This window comes from Schistocerca piceifrons, chromosome 2, assembly GCF_021461385.2.
Source record: "Schistocerca piceifrons isolate TAMUIC-IGC-003096 chromosome 2, iqSchPice1.1, whole genome shotgun sequence".
Taxonomy (NCBI): domain Eukaryota; kingdom Metazoa; phylum Arthropoda; class Insecta; order Orthoptera; family Acrididae; genus Schistocerca; species Schistocerca piceifrons.
Genome location: NC_060139.1, coordinates 593,219,370 through 593,236,440, shown reverse-complemented (window position 1 = coordinate 593,236,440; position 17,071 = coordinate 593,219,370). Strand labels below are relative to the sequence as shown.

The following is a 17,071-nucleotide window of genomic DNA, read 5'->3' as shown; positions in this document are numbered from 1 at the left end:
TCTTAATATAGACAGCTGTACTTCTATCCTGTTCCCCCAGTAGCTCTTCAAAGTTTAGGTGACTGAACTGGAATATTTGTGGGCATTTAATGGTGGTGTCTCCTGTTGAGGTTTTCAGTTTATCCCTGTAGTGACGAATTATCAAATTGGACACTACAGTTTTGTAATCTTCATTGTGCTGTTCTACAAAGTAAATTTCAGTTGTGCTAGTAAAATGACAATCATATTTATGCAAAAGGAGAAACCTAACAGACAGTAAAATTGACAGTGAGATTTATTTTTCAATATCAGAAACTGTGACACTCATCTAAGAATTTCAGAGTAATAGTTCTGAACCTTATGCTTCAGCGGGTACAACATATTGCTCTATTTGTACAACAACTGATGTAGTTAATAGTTCTACAGACTCTGAAAAATCCAACAGACGTAAATTATTGGCACAGAATCATGCTTTATAACATATTTTAATCATAAAACAGTCATTTTAGTTCTTTTACCCATGTATTTTAGGATTGACTTCAGTACAGAAGTGTCAAGTAAGAAATAGACATCTTTCATTATATTTCTAACACAAAACATGATGATATTTGTATTCAATGAAGCCAATTGATTTTAGTGATACACCAAGGAGGATAAGGAAGAATCCATCAATTGTAGGTTGTCAAAGTGAAGAGAGGTAGAGACTGACAAGCTTTATTGCTTCGTTTTTTTCTCTTCTCTTAGTTTAGGCAAAAAGTTAACAATTGACCTATTCATCTACTTATGGACTTTTCAGTTTTTAATTACATTATGTTCTGTGTAACTGTGGAGAATGCTTCTTCACTTCAGTAAAATTCTTCCACCATCAGAGGAAAATGTTCATTTGAAATTAGAAACTGTTTGGGAAAGCTTACAAGGTATCCAATAGTGAATCTTATCCACATTAAAGGCTTTTCATTGACAAAAGCCTATTTTAGTTTAAAGAATATTACTCTTATTTCATCCAAATAAAGTAGGCTTTTAAGCAGACAACTGATTTGTTGGTTGGTTGGTTTGGGGTATAAAGGGACCAAACTACAGGGTCATCAGTCCCTTTTTCCTGACATAAGCCAGGCTCAAGGTACAAAAACTCCCAAAGTATGTTTGAGAAAGTAAAAGGGGGAAAAAGAATGGGGAACCACACCCGAGGAAAACATACACCACAAGGAAAAGTAGAAAACGGTATTAAAACCATCGAGCAGATGGTCTGGGCTGGCTGATCATAAGAATAAAAGAGGATGAGCAGCCACTCTGCAACACATTAAAATGTCCACCCCAAAAAGACAAGGTGAGATGAACACATGTAGGGAAAAGATGGCCACCAAGACAAACAAATGCAAAGAAAGTGCAACAGAGTTAAAATGGAGGGAGGGTGGCAGCCCCAGAGAGAAGGCTAAATGCTCACTCTTAGATGGTACAATAAAAACTCCCCTCACAAATAAAATGTAAAACTAAATCTGCTGTTGAGGCATTGTCACCCGACACTGAAGGTAGGGTGCTGTGAAGGTTAAAAGTCTGCCACAGAGGGGGTAAAAGTGGGTGGTCCAGCAAGATGTGGATGACAGTCATATATGGATCCTCGCGATGGAGGAGGCAGCAATGTGTTAGCCACGTATGGCCAATACAGAGCTGGCAGAGAACCACAGAGTCACTGCAAGAGGCCCGCATGGAGGACTTCCACATATTCGTAATCTCCTTAATGACAGGCAGTTTGTTGTACATACTGAGATTATGCCATTCTGTCTCCCAAAGCCAAAAAACCTTGTGGCATACTAATGACTGCAGGTCAGTTATAGGGATGCCAATCTCCAGAAGCGGTTTCTGTGTAGCCTGTTTGGCCAGCCTGCCGGCAAGTTCATTGCCTGGGATTCTGACATGGCCTAGGGTCCACACAAACACCACATATTGACTGGACCATTCCAGGGCATAGATGGTCTCCTGGATGGTCCCTACCAAAGGATGGCAGAGGTAGCACTGGTCAATAGCTTGTAGGCTGCTCAAGGAGTCAGAACAGAGAAGAAACGACTCGCCAGGGCATGAGCGGGTGCCCTCTTCGGCCTAGGTCTACACCATGGAGGTGTACATAATGGACTTCAAGTATAAGTAGTAAAGTCAAGGACTCCACTTCAGACAGAAGAGATCAGACGTGAAGCGCAATCGTAAGTCCTGACCTGGGCCTCCAATGTGGGAGATGAACTGCCATGGGTGGAAAAAGAAGACAGTAATTCGGATGCTCAGGAGAACTGCAAATGTGTGCAATGTAACTGGCGAGCAATTGTGCACACCTAACCTTCAATGGAGGGCTCAGGCCTCCACCAGGGCGCTGGTCACCAGACTCATCCTAAAGGCTCCAGCTCCCATTGCCAGCTTAACGCCACAGTGAGTGGATCATCATTAAGGTAAAGTTCTGGTTCAGGATGAACAGTATGATGCTGACAGAAGTGCATAACACATGACTTTGTGGCAGAAAACTGGAAGCTGTGGGCTAGAGCCCATGATGGTGCCTTGTGGATGGCTCCCTGCAGGTGCTGCTCAGCAACACCGGTACTGGTGAATCAGTACAAAATGCAGGCATCATCTACATACAGAGAAGGTGAGACAGACAGCCCAACAGCTGTTGCTAGACCGTTAATGGCCACTAAAAATAGAGATACAATCAATACAGAGCACTGCGGAACCCCATTCTCCTGAATATGGGGGAAATTATGGGAGGCACCAACTTGGACATGGAAAGTATGGAGCGACAGGAAATTTTGGATAAAAATCGTGAATGGGCCCTGGAGACTATACTCATATAATGTGGCAAGGATATGATGTCACCAGGTCATGTTGTAAGCTTTTCGCAAATCAAAAAAAGACAGCAACCAAGTGTTGGCATCTGGAAAAAGCTGTTTGGATGGTAGACTCGAGGGAAACTAGATTATCAGTGGTTGAGCGACCCTTGCGGAAACAGCCCTGGCATGGAGCCAGTAGGCCACGTGACACCAGGACCGAAGACAACCGCCGACTTACCACATGTTCTGACAGCTTACAAAGAACGCTGGTGAGGCTGATGGGCCAACAGCTATCCACGTCAAGTGGACATTAGCTGGGTTTGAGCTCTGGAATGATTGTGCTCTCTTACTATGGAAAGATGCCATCACACCAGATCCAGTTGAAGATGATGACAAGATGTTGCTTGTAGTCAGACTAGAGATGATTGATCATCTGACTGTGGATCCAATCTGGCCCAGGAGCTGAGGAGCTCCCTCTCTGTAAATGGAGCATTATATGGTTCACTGTGACGTTCAGTGAATGAGAAGGCATTCCTTTCCATCCACTATTTGAGGGTGCAAAATGCTGGCGGATAATTCTCCGATGCAGAGGCTCGAGCGTAGTGTTCAGCAAAGTCTCGGCAATTGTGTTTGGATTGGTAGATAACACGTCATTGATGATAATGCCAATGACACCTGTCAGGCTCTAGTACCCACAAACATGCCTGATCATCCAGACTTGGTAAGGTGTCACATGGCAGCCAATGGTCGAGACGTACCCCTTCCAACATTCCTGTTTCCGTCTTTTTATAAGCTGGCAAACGCTGGCACAGAGCCATTTAAAAACTATTAGGTGCTCTAGTGAAGGGTGCCACTTATGTCGCTGTAGAGCTCACTGATGATCTTTAATGGCCTCAGCGATTTCCAGCGACCACCAAGGTACTGACTTTCACTGGGTCACCCTAAAGAACAAGGGATCATGTTCTCCGCCACAGAAATGATTGTTCTAGTGGCCCTCTCAACTACCACATTAATGGTACCATGTGGGGGAGATTCAACAGTGACAGCAGAGGTGAAAGCTTCCCAGTCTGCCTTTTTTAAAGCCCATCTGGATAGGCATCCATTGGCATGATGCTGGGAGAGTGACAGGATGAAGGGAAGGTGGTCACTATGACACAAGTCATCATGGGCTCTCCAGTGGACAGATGGGAGAATTCCTGGGCCACATAGGGATAAATCAATGGCTGAGTAAGTGCCATGAGCCACACTGAAATGTGTGGGGGGTTCCCATTATTTCAGAGGCAGAGGTCAAGCTGAGATAGAACAGTTTTGACATCTCTGCCTTAGCTAGTAAGCACAGTGCCACCCCACAAGAGGTTATGGGCATTAAAATCTCCAAAAAGTAGGAAAGGTTTAGGGAGTTGATGAATCAGTGCAGCCAATGTGTTCAGGGGTACAGCACCATCTGTAGGAAGATATATGTTGTAGACAGTTATATTACGTGTCATCCTTATTCTGACAGCCACAGCTTCAAGAGGGGTTTGAAGGGGCACAGGGTCACTGCTTACCTAGTTCAGGTCAAAGACACAAATTCCACCTGACACACTATTATTGTTGCTATGCTTCTTGTAATATCCTCATAAGTGTCGGAGGACAGGAGTCTGCATTGCCAGGAACCAGGTTTCCTGGAGGGGAATGCAGAAATCGGGTGTAAAGCTTAACAGTTGCCGTAGCTCAGCCAGGTGGTGGATAGAACTCCAGCAACTCCACTGGAGGATAGCGTTATTGTGAGGCTGGGAAGGCATGAAGCATGCAAGGAGGCAGGTTACACCTCAGGGTCACTTGTTGTCACCAACTGAGTATCTGTTGTTGTTGTTGCTGTTGTGGCCTTCAGTCCTGAGACTGGTTTGATGCAGCTCTCCATGCTACTCTATCCTGTGCAAGCTTCTTCATCTTCCTGTACCTACTACAACCTACATTCTTCTGAATCTGCTTAGTGTATTCATCTCTTGGTCTCCCTCTACAATTTTTACCCTCCACGCTGCCCTCCAATACTAAATTGGTGATCCCTTGATGCCTCAGAACATGTCCTACCAACCGATCCCTTCTTCTGGTCAAGTTATGCCACAAACTTCTCTTCTCCCCAATCCTATTCAATACTTCCTCATTAGTTATGTGATCTACCCATCTAATCTTCAGCATTCTTCTGTAGCACCACATTTCGAAAGCTTCTATTCTCTTCTTGTCCAAACTATTTATCGTCCATGTTTCACTTCCATACATGGCTTCCATACATGACTTCCTGACACTTAAACCTATACTCGATGTTATCAAATTTCTCTTCTTCAGGAATGCTCTCCTCGCCATTGCCAGTCTACATTTTATATCCTTTCTACTTCAACCATCATCAGTTATTTTGCTCCCCAAATAGCAAAACTCCTTTACTACTTTAAGTGTCTCATTTCCTAATCTAATTCCTTCAGCATCATTCGACTTAATTTGACTACATTCCATTATCCTCGTTTTGCTTTTGTTGATGTTCATCTTATATCCTCCTTTCAAGACACTATCCATTCCGTTCAACTGCTCTTCCAAGTCCTTTGCTGTCTCTGACAGAATTACAATGTCATCAGCAAACCTCAAAGTTTTTATTTCTTCTCCATGTATTTTAATGCCTACTCCGAATTTTTTTTTTTTTTTCCTTCACTGCTTGCTCAATATACAGATTGAATAGCATCGGGGACAGGCTCACTCCCTTCCCAACCACTGCTTCCCTTTCATGTCCTTCGACTCTTATAACTGCCATCTGGTTTCTGTACAAATTGTAAATAGCCTTACGCTCCCTGTATTTTACCCCTGCCACCTTCAGAATTTGAAAGAGAATATTCCAGTCAACATTGTCAAAAGCTTTCTCTAAGTCTAAAAATGCTAGAAACGTAGGTTTGCCCTTCCTTAATCTAGCTTCTAAGATAAGTCATAGGGTCAGTATTGCCCCACGTGTTCCAACATTTCTATGGAATCCAAACTGATCTTCCACGAGGTCGGCTTCTACTAGTTTTACCATTCGTCTGTAAAGAATTCGCGTTAGTGTTTTGCAGCTGTGACTTATTAAACTGATAGTTAGGTAATTTTCACATCTGTCAACACCTGCTTTCTTTGGGATTGGAATTATTATATTCTCTTGAAGTCTGAGGGTATTTCCCCTGTTTCATACATCTTGCTCACCAGATGGTAGAGTTCTGACAGGACTGGCTCTCCCACGGCCATCAGTAGTTCGAATGGAATGTTGTCTACTCCGGGGGCCTTGTTTCGGCTCAGGTCTTTCAGTGCTCTGTCAAACTCTTACGCAGTATCGTATCTCCCATTTCATCGTCATCTACATCCTCTTCCATTTCCATAATATTGTCCTCAAGTACATCGCCCTTGTATAGACCCTCTATGTACTCCTTCCACCTTTCTGCTTTCCCTTCTTTGGGTAGAACTGGGTTTCCATCTGAGCTCTTGATGTTCATACAAGTGGTTCTCTTATCTCCAAAGGTCTCTTTAATTTTCCTGTAGGCTGTATCTATTTTACCCCTAGTGAGATAAGCCTCTACATCCTTTCATTTGTCCTCTAGCCATCCCTGCTTAGTCATTTTGCACTTCCTGTCGATCTCATTTTTGAGACGTTTGTATTCCTTTTTGCCTGCTTCATTTCCTGCATTTTTATATTTTCTCCTTTCATCAATTAAATTCAATATTTGTTCTGTTACCCAAGGATTTCTACTAGCCCTCGTCTTTTTACCTACTTGATCCTCTGCTGCCTTCACTATTTCATCCCTCAAAGCTACCCATTCTTCTTCTACTGTATTTCTTTCCCCCATTCCTGTCAATTGTTCCCTTATGCTCTCCCTGAAACTCTGTACAACCTCTGGTTCTTTCAGTTTATCCAGGTCCCATCTCCTTAAATTCCCATCTGTATCCATTCCTATTGTGGATGAGGCATCAATGAGATCCAGGTCATCAGGGGATGCTAAGATCTCCATCTCATCCTCAGGTGCAGAATTGGTAGGGAATACTGGTGTTGGGGCCACTGGAGGGTCCTTTTACTTAGCAGACTTCTTTGTTTGCGTGCCCTCTTGCTTCTCTTTAGGGGCTTGCTGGGAGGACTTCTCCAAAGTAGCTTCAGGCATGGAGGAAGACCGTGAAGCTCTTCTGTGGTATTAGTGGAGACTTTGGGAGAGGGAGTCCCAAGAGACCCCTTCTGCACGAGAGGAGACAGTGGAGGCTGTTGTTTCTCCAGCTGGGGGAAGGGGACTGATGTCCCCTGTGTGTGTGTGTGTGTGTGTGGGGGGGGGGGGGGGGGAGGCTTGCTCCTGAAATAGGTACTTTGGGAGCAATGGAAGGAGATTTTCCCCATACCACCAAGGGGTCAGATGTGTTCTGGAGGCCCGGAGGGCTCAATGTTCATGGCACAGAGTGTGGTATGACTGGTACTTATGACAGTGATGGTCATGTAGCTGCAGCATATGTGGATGTCAACTGAACGGGGTGTAATCATTCAAATTTACGTTTAGCCTCTTGATAAGTCAACCCATTCAGGGCTTTGTACTCCATGATTTTCCACTCGTTTTGGAGTACTGTGCAGTCTGGTGAGCACGGGGAGTGCTGCTCTCCACAGTTGATATGAGTGGGAGGAGGCGCACATGGAGTATCTGGATGCAGCAGACGTCCACATTCTCAACATGTGGTGCTGGAAGTGCAGTGGGAAGACATGTGCCCGAATTTACAGCCCTTAAAGCACTGCACAGGAGGAGAGATGTATGGTTTAACATCACAATGGTAAACCATCACCCTGACCTTTTCAGGCAATTAGTCACCCTCAAAGGCCAAGATGAGGCTCTGGTAGCAACCTTGTTGTCTTTGGGTCCCCTGTAAATGCGCCAGATGAAATGAACACCCCGCCCGTTCTAGATTGGGGCAAAGCTTGTTGTCAGACTGCAAGAGGAGGTCATGTTGGACAATAATCCCCTGGAACATGTTGAGGCTTTTATGGGGAGTGACAGAAACAGGAATATCACCCAGCCTCACAAGCGAGTAATGCCCAGGGTTGATCTGGGCATCCTGTCTAGATCAAGACTGCACCGCTTCTCATCTTGGACGGCACTGTCACTTCCCCAAACTTATCCTCAAGATGTTCAACAAAAAAATTGAGGCTTCGTAGGTAGAAACGAGCCTTCATCCTTTCTGCTACAGACTAAACACCGAGGTGAATATCGCTCTCTTCTTTCTGTAGCCCTATGTTCCTCCCATTGTGTAGCGAGGGAGGGAAATGATTTAGAGTCATATCTGTTAGCATTGTACTCAACCTTGCCCTTCTTAGAGACTGCTGGCATCATGCAATCACCAGCAAGAGATGACTTAGTCTGCTTCATTGCGGGTTATCCACCCTGATGCCACCCAATCTGATCATGGGCTCTCCCCACGGTTGCCACCCAGCCACAGCAAAATCCACCTGGCATGACGGCCAGTGCCGGGAGTCCTGATATCCCAGGAAGACAGGCATTTACTCCTTGGCATACGTGTGGAGTTTACAGCTTAGTCATCAGCAGTGTGATCCCTGTGTTGTCAGGGGGCTACCACCAAATGGGTACATGACAGCCCCACCACAATGGACTGGCTACCGTGCTGGATGTTAGGTGCAGAGAAATCCAATTTTGTCATGAGGACAGGAGACAACAGAAGAAGATGACATACCCCGGAAAATGTCCTCACCCAAATAGTTGAATAGCAGGTGGAGATGCAAAGCCATGACAAGAGGTTCAGGAGAGCAAATCTTATGGGCACTATGGATAACTCATGCACCACGTAAGGCGTCCTTCCCCATATGGCCTGCATTTCTGTAGATTTTGAAACTGGCAGGTCAAACCATAAAATGGGACTGGAACTTATAAGTTAAACATGTGAAGCTCCTTTTAGTTGCCTTTTACGACAGGCCAGGATACCTCGGGCCTATTCTAACCCCCGGAACCACAGGGGGAGGGGGTTACACAGCAAATGGAACTAGATCTGATGCTGTGTTACGTCTTTGCATGGGACTTCATAACTATTGATGTGACAGAAACTAAAATTGGAGCTGATTTCCTAGCACAGTACCACCAGCTACCAACATGGCAAACATGTAAACTGTCCAAAGAATCAAAGGCCTGATAGATTCAGTGCTCCATAGCAGTGCAATACTGCACATGGCTAAGATTGTGGAAGTGGCCAGGGCTACCGCAACAAATTACAGTCATGATGCGACTTCATGGGGCAGGTGAGGATATTCTTCACAACATAATACACCATATTAAACCAACTGATGAACCACCTGTCTCGTGTATATCCAGACATCTAGCTCCTGACTGCTTAGCCATTGCAGAGGCAGAATTTAATCCCATGCAGAAGGAAGGTATTATTCGTCTGTCCAATAACCCATGGTCATCTCCTTTGCACCTTGTACCAAAGAAATGTGGTGTTTGGGGTCCATGTGGAGACTGTCATGCACTCAATGCCTGGACAATGCCAGACCGGTATCAAGTGCGCCTGTTACAGGATTATTATTATGCTTCATGTGGTGCAACAATATTCAACGTACTTAATTGTGCTAAGGCATTACTTGGATCACAATGGTGGAAGAAGATATCCCAGAGACAGCCATCATCACCCCATTTGGGTTATTTGAGAGTCTTTCCATGACATTCGGCCTACAGAATGCTGTGCAATCATGGCAAAGATTAATCAGTTCAGTACTGCAAGGTCTTTCTTTCTGTTTCACCTACCTGGATGACATTCTTGTCTTTTTCCATTGCATAACAGAAATGAACTGAGTCTTCAAGTGATTAGAACAGTATAGCATGGTTCCGAACACAGCTAAGTATGTATTTGGTCAGTCACAAGTTAACTTCCTACAGCAACAGACATCATCTAAAGGCTTGCTACCATTACCTGAAAAAGTGGAAGCCATTTTACAAACTGCTTGACCAAATACAGTTATAGAATTACATCACTTCCTAGGCATGCTCAACTTCTACTGTTGACATCTGCCTTGCTCGGCTGAGCTACAAATACCACTGATCACAACACTTGTCTGGAAGTCTGATTCAGTGGATGGATGCCACGAGTTCTGCTTCTGAAGTGGCTAAACAGGGCATCATGGATGCATCATTTCCCATTCACCCTGACATGGATTAAACCCTCACACTACTTGTCAATGCAAGCCAAACAGCTATTGGTGCAGCCTTACAGCAAAAGTGGAGTGCATATAATAGAGACATTCTTACTATCTATGAGGCTATCAAGTACTTTTGCCCACAACTGGAAGCTAGACAGTTTACTACTTTCATGAATCATAAGCCTCTAACTTATTCGTTCCAGCTCCACCAACATAACCACCTGGCATTCATCACTCATCTCAGCATGGACATCATGGCCTTTCTCATATTAACAGCATCTCAAGCACTATCAATTTCACTCAAACTGCAAAGCACAAGAGAATGACCATGGAATACAGAACCTCTTGAAGGAATCTTTATAACCCTTGGAATTGCGATTAGTCAATGTCCCTGCTGCAGATGTCAAACTGTACTGTGACTTCTCAAGTGGAAAACCTTGTCCATTCTTGCCTACTACATTCTGCATGTGCACATTTGAAAGCATACATAACCTGCATCATCCTGGCATCAGATCAACATTCCACCTAGTCTTTCAGTGATTGGTTTGGCCTGGAATGCAAAAAGACTGCCAAGAATGGACTTATACATATGCAAAGTGCCAACAAAGCAAATTTTCCTGCCATGTGTATGTATCAGCGGGGGACTTTCCTGACACAACTACAAGATTTACACTTGTGTAAGTCAACATCATATGCCCATTGCCTCTGTTGAATGGGCATTGTTATATTCTCCCTACTATTAACCATTTTACTTGCTGGCTGGAAGCAGTGCCAGTTGATAACATCTCTGCAGATACCTTAGCCTTCGCTTTTGTTTCAAGTTGGATTTCTCAATTTGATGGCCTGTTTGCTCAGCTCAACAAATTCTGCAGCACTGTTCACCACAAGGTCATAAGCAACCATCCAGTGAGTAACAGTATGACAGAACGGCAGCACCATTCTCTAAAGGCGGCACTCATGGGTCACAAAACAAACTGGACCACAGCTGTACCAATGTTTTGCAGGGTCTAAGGAGTACTTACAATCCAGGTCTAGATTTCTAGTCAGCAGAACTAGTTTAAGGCAAAGCTCTGCAGCTTGCAGGAGAGTTTGTAGACACACAAACCTTCCAACACACTAACCACAACTTAGCGTGATTTTGTTCATCAGTCAAGGGTTTGGCCTTCACAAGTTCACCCTCACACACTTTGTGACATGACAAATCTCCTAGCTGTATACATCGTGACCTTTAAACATGTACATACATGATGCTTCATATGGATGGCATCAAACTCTCACTTCTACAATGGTACACAGGTCCACACAGATTTCTACACGGAGGAACACACGTTCTGGACCTATTAGTAAATGGCAGCTTCTCTATCAACCATGTCACATCTGCATATGTTTCCCAGGAAGTACTACTGACTGATGTAGTGTGGCTACAACCCCCAGCAGCAGCAGCAGCAGCACCACCACCACCACCACCACCACCACCACCACCACCACCACCACCAGCCCTTATGCCCCCTATCACATACCCTCTTTCAGAATGCACAACACAATCAGGATGATGCTTGCATTTCCCAGCATACCTTGTGGACTGTGCTCCACTTCCCCCGAGGGGGCTAATTTAACAGTCTAGGTTACAGTCCTCCTTGTGCAGTGTCAAATCATGTAAGCATGTGTTTATTTACATCACAGCTGTTAAAACATTTTTTGCACCAGCTGCAAGAGGCACTATTTTATTACTTAGGAATGTGCTTATTCTTAGAGTGGTTCACTACCATTTTTAGATAGTGTATTACCAATTTGGTTGGTTGGTTACTAGATAGAGAGTTTCATGTTTCCTTGAATTAAGGTTCTTCTTGCATAAAACTTCTCCAAAGCCGTTAACTCCCAATAAGTTTCCCTGCTGTGTAAGCAATTAAGTATCTGTTTAATCCTGTACAAGAGCTTATGTTTCATATGTCACCAGGCTAGACCTCCACAGGCACTACTAAGTCAGTTGGATAGCATATTGGGCAGCCAACCTGACCAATCTCTAGTAAGAGAGCTTTTAAAACCACATGTGACAAAATAGGTAAAAGCTGATGGAGGGAGACATTTTGATGGATATCTTCTGCTATGTACTGGGGCACATTTTCAACTGCCCCCCTCCCTCCCCTACCCTCTTTTTAGAAAACATTCCAAGCCAAGTGAGACTGCTTATGAGCACATAGTTCATTCAAAACAAAGTGTACCAACAAACTGGATACAAATGCAGACCATAAAATGTTATTCCCTGATTAATGAGTTACTGCAAAAAGATGCATCAAATGCATGGGAAATACTAGTTCTCAAAACATTATTTAAAAAAAACAAGAGTATTTGAAACCAAAACAAACTACTATTAGGCTTTAAATTTGCCAAAGCTGGTTTAAAGTCCCTGCAAAATGATGGATGGAAAACACATGTGGTGCATGTAAACAATACAGTGCCATTTAAAGTTTCTGATTCTGAGCCTTTCTTCCAATCACCTACTGCACTGACAAACTTCAGGACATTTTAGATGATACATATATTCTGTACATGAAATACAAAAGAGAAGAAAACACAGTAAGCATAGTGTTAATTAAAAATATTTACATATTCTCTTTTATAAATAATTGTGTATACTCAAATAACATTAACCTTCAAGCACTCCATAACTATTCAACACAGGGAAAAATCTGCCCACTTAGCTATTCAGTACCTGGTAGCAACTGGAGTATAGAGCACTCAGTGAAAGTAGACAGATTAAGCAATGAAAACTCAGTGCTAAAGACAGATTATACCAAGTGTGTCCACAGCAGTCAAAAAGTTAATGGAAGAGAGTCTACCAAGTGAAATAATTTCGAAACACAAATACCATCTCTTAACAACTTATGCAGGTTAATACAATTCTAGTAACATACCGTCTGATGTAATGTCAGCAGAAATAGCAGCATTCCAGAGAACCAAGAGGACACCATGAATCATGGAAAATGAAAGACAGTGTGAATAAGAAAAGACCAACAACACAGATCTACTCAAATAAGAAATTAAAATGTTAAGTAACACATGCCACCCATGCTTAGATTTTTATATCATGCTGCTGAAATGGACATTAAAGACTTTATTGTAGAATAACCAAACCAGTATATACAAAAATACAAACATAAAGAGTCAAATACTTAATACCACAATATAAACAACATTTCCATGTGCATTTCATTTTTGCTTAACTCACAGATTAGATAAACTGATGCTTGTCAACAAAATGTAGCCTACACTACAATTTATCAATTTTTGAAAATACAATATAACTGGATAGATAAGAAAATCTACTCACCATGTGGTGACATGAGTACATACACACATGTAAAGGTTAAGGAAATTAGCAAGCTTTCGGACCCAGTGGCCCCTTCTTCTGGCAGAAGGGCTGAGGAAGAAGGAAGATTGATGAGGTTTAGGAAATGGGGAGAGTATGGAAAAGTCATCCAGAAACACAGTTCAGGAGGTCCTACGGGACAGGATGAGAAAGAAAGACTGATTTTCAGGGACTACACCAAATGATATTTGAAAACCTGAGAGCTTATTCGAATCTAGTATTGCCAGATTTTTTTTTTTTTTTTTACCCTGTTAGGGACAAATGTTCAATTGGCCAAAAAAATGAGATTTCATTTTTTTTACCTGGGACAAATGAGAAGCACAATTATTTTTTGTGAATTTGTCTTTATTATATTTTAATGAAGAATGTGTAAGTTTCAACATGCTTTTGTTTGATTTTACATATTTAAAAAATCAATGTGGTTATAATCATAGTTGGAAATGGTCATTAATTCATTTTTCATCAAATCTGGGGTATATTAATTTTGTGCATCACTCCATTTTAAATTTTAATTCCATCTGTGAAAAATCCTTTCTACAAAGCACTTAGAACAAGAGATACTAAAGATGAATGATAAGATGTGAAAAACATTAGAGATTTCATTCTTGGAAAACCCTTCCATGATTTTTTTCCACTTCTCAATCACACACTTATTTTTGTTATCAAAAGACTCCTATGTCCAGGCTTATTTTAATTATGTGAAATTCCTTGTATAAGGAGTCCATGGTCAGTTGATCGATCCTTGAAAGTTATACAGCGTTTTCAAAATGGTCATGATTTATTGGTGATTTTAAGTTTGAAAACAATATCCTGGAAAGAATTTTTTTCTGAGAAATCATATCATGGAAGCAACTATCTTACAATATTGGTGTAGAATTGCAGAAAATTGTCCCAAATAGATTGTTTTGTATTTGTGCTTAATTCATCCATTATTTCTTTTTTTTTTGTTTTTTTTTACTTCTGAAAAAGTTGTGTTTAATTCTTTGCTCAGTCTTTTCATAAATCCCTTGCATTTCAGTATGCATCTCAACAACTTACAGAGAATCTGATTTAATCTTCTTCATTGTTGTTTCTACCAAAAATATTATGTTATTCAAAAATGACAAATACACCGAAGTTTTTTTCCCTTCTTCTCCACATGGGATCATTTTCTCTAAGAGATGCGGACTTCATTGTGGAAGTTGAGAACAAGAGTTTTCAGTGCAGGTTATGTTTTCAATACTCTTTTGACAGCAAGACCAACAGATAAAAATCTTGTGGTGACATGCTTTGTTATTTCTTCCCATTGCATTTCATTCACTTCAAATTGGAGTTCATTTCACAGATCTACTGAAGTGACTGAAAATTTTCAGTATCAGAATTTCTACATCCACTTCCAATCTATCAGTGCTGTATTTTACAGCACTGTGGAGAACACGGAAGGAACAACCAGCTTTGACAATTTTATCATTTTAAGGTAGAGGAAGTGTATAAATGGAATAGGTTCTGCCACAGTTTACATTAGTATTGTCAGCAGCAAATGCTAAAATTTTATTTACATCCAATCCACCCAATGTGTATAATAATAACTGCAAAACTTTGTATTCACATTCATCATTACATTCTACAAATTTACAAATTACAGTAGATGGTTTACAGCCCCAGTATCGTAATCTAAGAATTGTATACAAATTGGAAACATTTTTCTACCCTTTTTTTTTTTTTTTTTTTTGTACCTGTCACTACAGAAAAGTATAGATTTTCTCCTTGGATGTTCCTTAAGATATTTTTAACAGATTCTTGGGCCAGTACTTCACATACAACAGATTCCACTTTTGTTCTTCCGTAGCTAAAACTTTGAGCAATTTTTGAATCACTACATATATATGGTAATAATGTGCATGAACAATCCATACTATTGTAATTAAGAGAATGCTTTACCATGTGATAAACAGATGTGAGTTCTTCAGTAGTAGTCTTATATGTCTCTGAGACAGATAGTTCAGGCTTTGAGAAACATCTGTATAAGGTACTTGACGCTCTACTCTTAAAAAAGTCATGTGACATTTAGTAGATGCATGTTGTTTTGCATCAGCAAAGCCTCCATGAGCACACAAAAAATCTTCATTGTATTGGTGACAGTATGCCTTGTATGAGTTTTCTTTTCCTTGTCTTTACCAGGAATAACTATTTTCCCAATTCAGATAACACTTCATAAACCTGTTCTCTTTCTCAGAAGGTATTTGACCACTTCTTGATGAATTATCTGTGTCACTGTCACTTAAATCACTCATTTTGTCTATAGCTTGAGAAATTATTCGCAAGTGTAACTTGTTCAACACTCAGCAGCTCTCACAAAACAATGAGCGAAATTTTAAAATAGAATGACAGTCAAGAATTGAATTAAAAAATCCTTGCAGTATTGTAAACACATATTGGTATAGCACTTAAAGGAATTATCAAATGAATGAAAATGTTAAACATAAAATTGTAGAATGAAAGTGAGATGGATAGTAAATAAGTAGAAGAATGTAAAACAAGCAGACAGAGGCAAACAGAGATGCATGGCACCAAGCGATAAGTTGGGAATTGGTGAATATTGACCCCCCCCCCCCCCCCCCCCCAGCACTATCAAAGACTGACAGTTGACATAATCGCATCTTCATGCGGTACTTGGGTATATAAGAGGTGCCAGACAGTGTAGCATGTTAAATTTTGCATTAATAATCGAACAAGGGTGAAATACAGGACAGAGTCTGTCCCCATGCGACATTTAAAATTATGCCAGAAATACGGGATGTCCCAGGAAATATGAGACATCTGGCAACACTATCCTAATTCCATGCAACTTTCTTTGATACTGACTTCATCCTCACTGAGGGTCAGCTACACATTTCTTTTCATGTTAAACCAACTGACAAGCAACAGTACTTTGATTTTGACAGTTGCCATCCTTCCCAATGCCAGATGCAGACTTTTTACACAAATACACCATCATTCTGATCTCAGCCTTCACTGGACATAATTACCCAACCAGCTAGTTCAAAATCAAATTTCCCACACTATCACATCCAACCCTTGTACTGCTCATACTTTCAAAAAATAGCTTAGGAACACACCTCTTGTCACTCAGTATTATCCAGGTCTTGAATGAATAAATCAATTACTTCAACAAAGCTATGGCTTCCTCAAATTATGCCCTGAAATGAGATCCACTCTGCCTGACATTTTTCCCACCACACCTAGAATAGCTTCTTGTCACCTTCCCAATCTCTGCAAAATCCTGGTCAAACCCTATGCTCCTCCTGCACCCATTTCCCTATTCCCTACCTCGTGGCTCCTATCCCAATGACCGTCCCAGAAATAAGACTTGCTCAATGCACCCTCCTACCACCACCTTTACAAGCCCTGTAATTGGCAAAACATACACTATCGAAGTGAGAGCCACCTGTGAAATGACATGCCATGTACTAGCTATGTTCAGCCTTTTACATTGGTATGACTACCACGAGTTATCAATCAGAACAAATGGACATAGACAGTGGCTGTACACTGGCAACACACAATATCCTATTGCAGAGCATTATCTACAACATGACACTCATGACTTTGGTGCCTGTTTCACCACATGTGCCACTTTGTTTCTTCGCACAAACACTAACTTCCCAGAACTCCACAGGTGGGACCTGGCATTACAGTATGTTGTTGCTTCTTGCCACCCACCTGGCCTTAATTTACATTAATCTCTTTGATCTCAGC

At 41.7% G+C, this 17,071-nt stretch overlaps 1 protein-coding gene across 2 annotated transcripts in view; it reads right to left on the bottom strand.

The window, feature by feature from the left end:
* The window catches only part of LOC124775824 (graves disease carrier protein-like), a 186,694-nt gene that overhangs the window by 13,683 nt on the left and 155,940 nt on the right, over positions 1 to 17,071 (bottom strand). The window contains exon 7 of one of the 2 annotated variants that reach the window (XM_047250657.1): positions 12,879 to 12,881. The exons of the other annotated variant lie outside the window; for it this stretch is intronic. Within the exon in view, the coding sequence (XP_047106613.1) occupies positions 12,879 to 12,881 (3 nt within the window). The remainder of the gene's footprint in view (positions 1 to 12,878; positions 12,882 to 17,071) is intronic. 2 annotated transcript variants of the gene reach the window in all.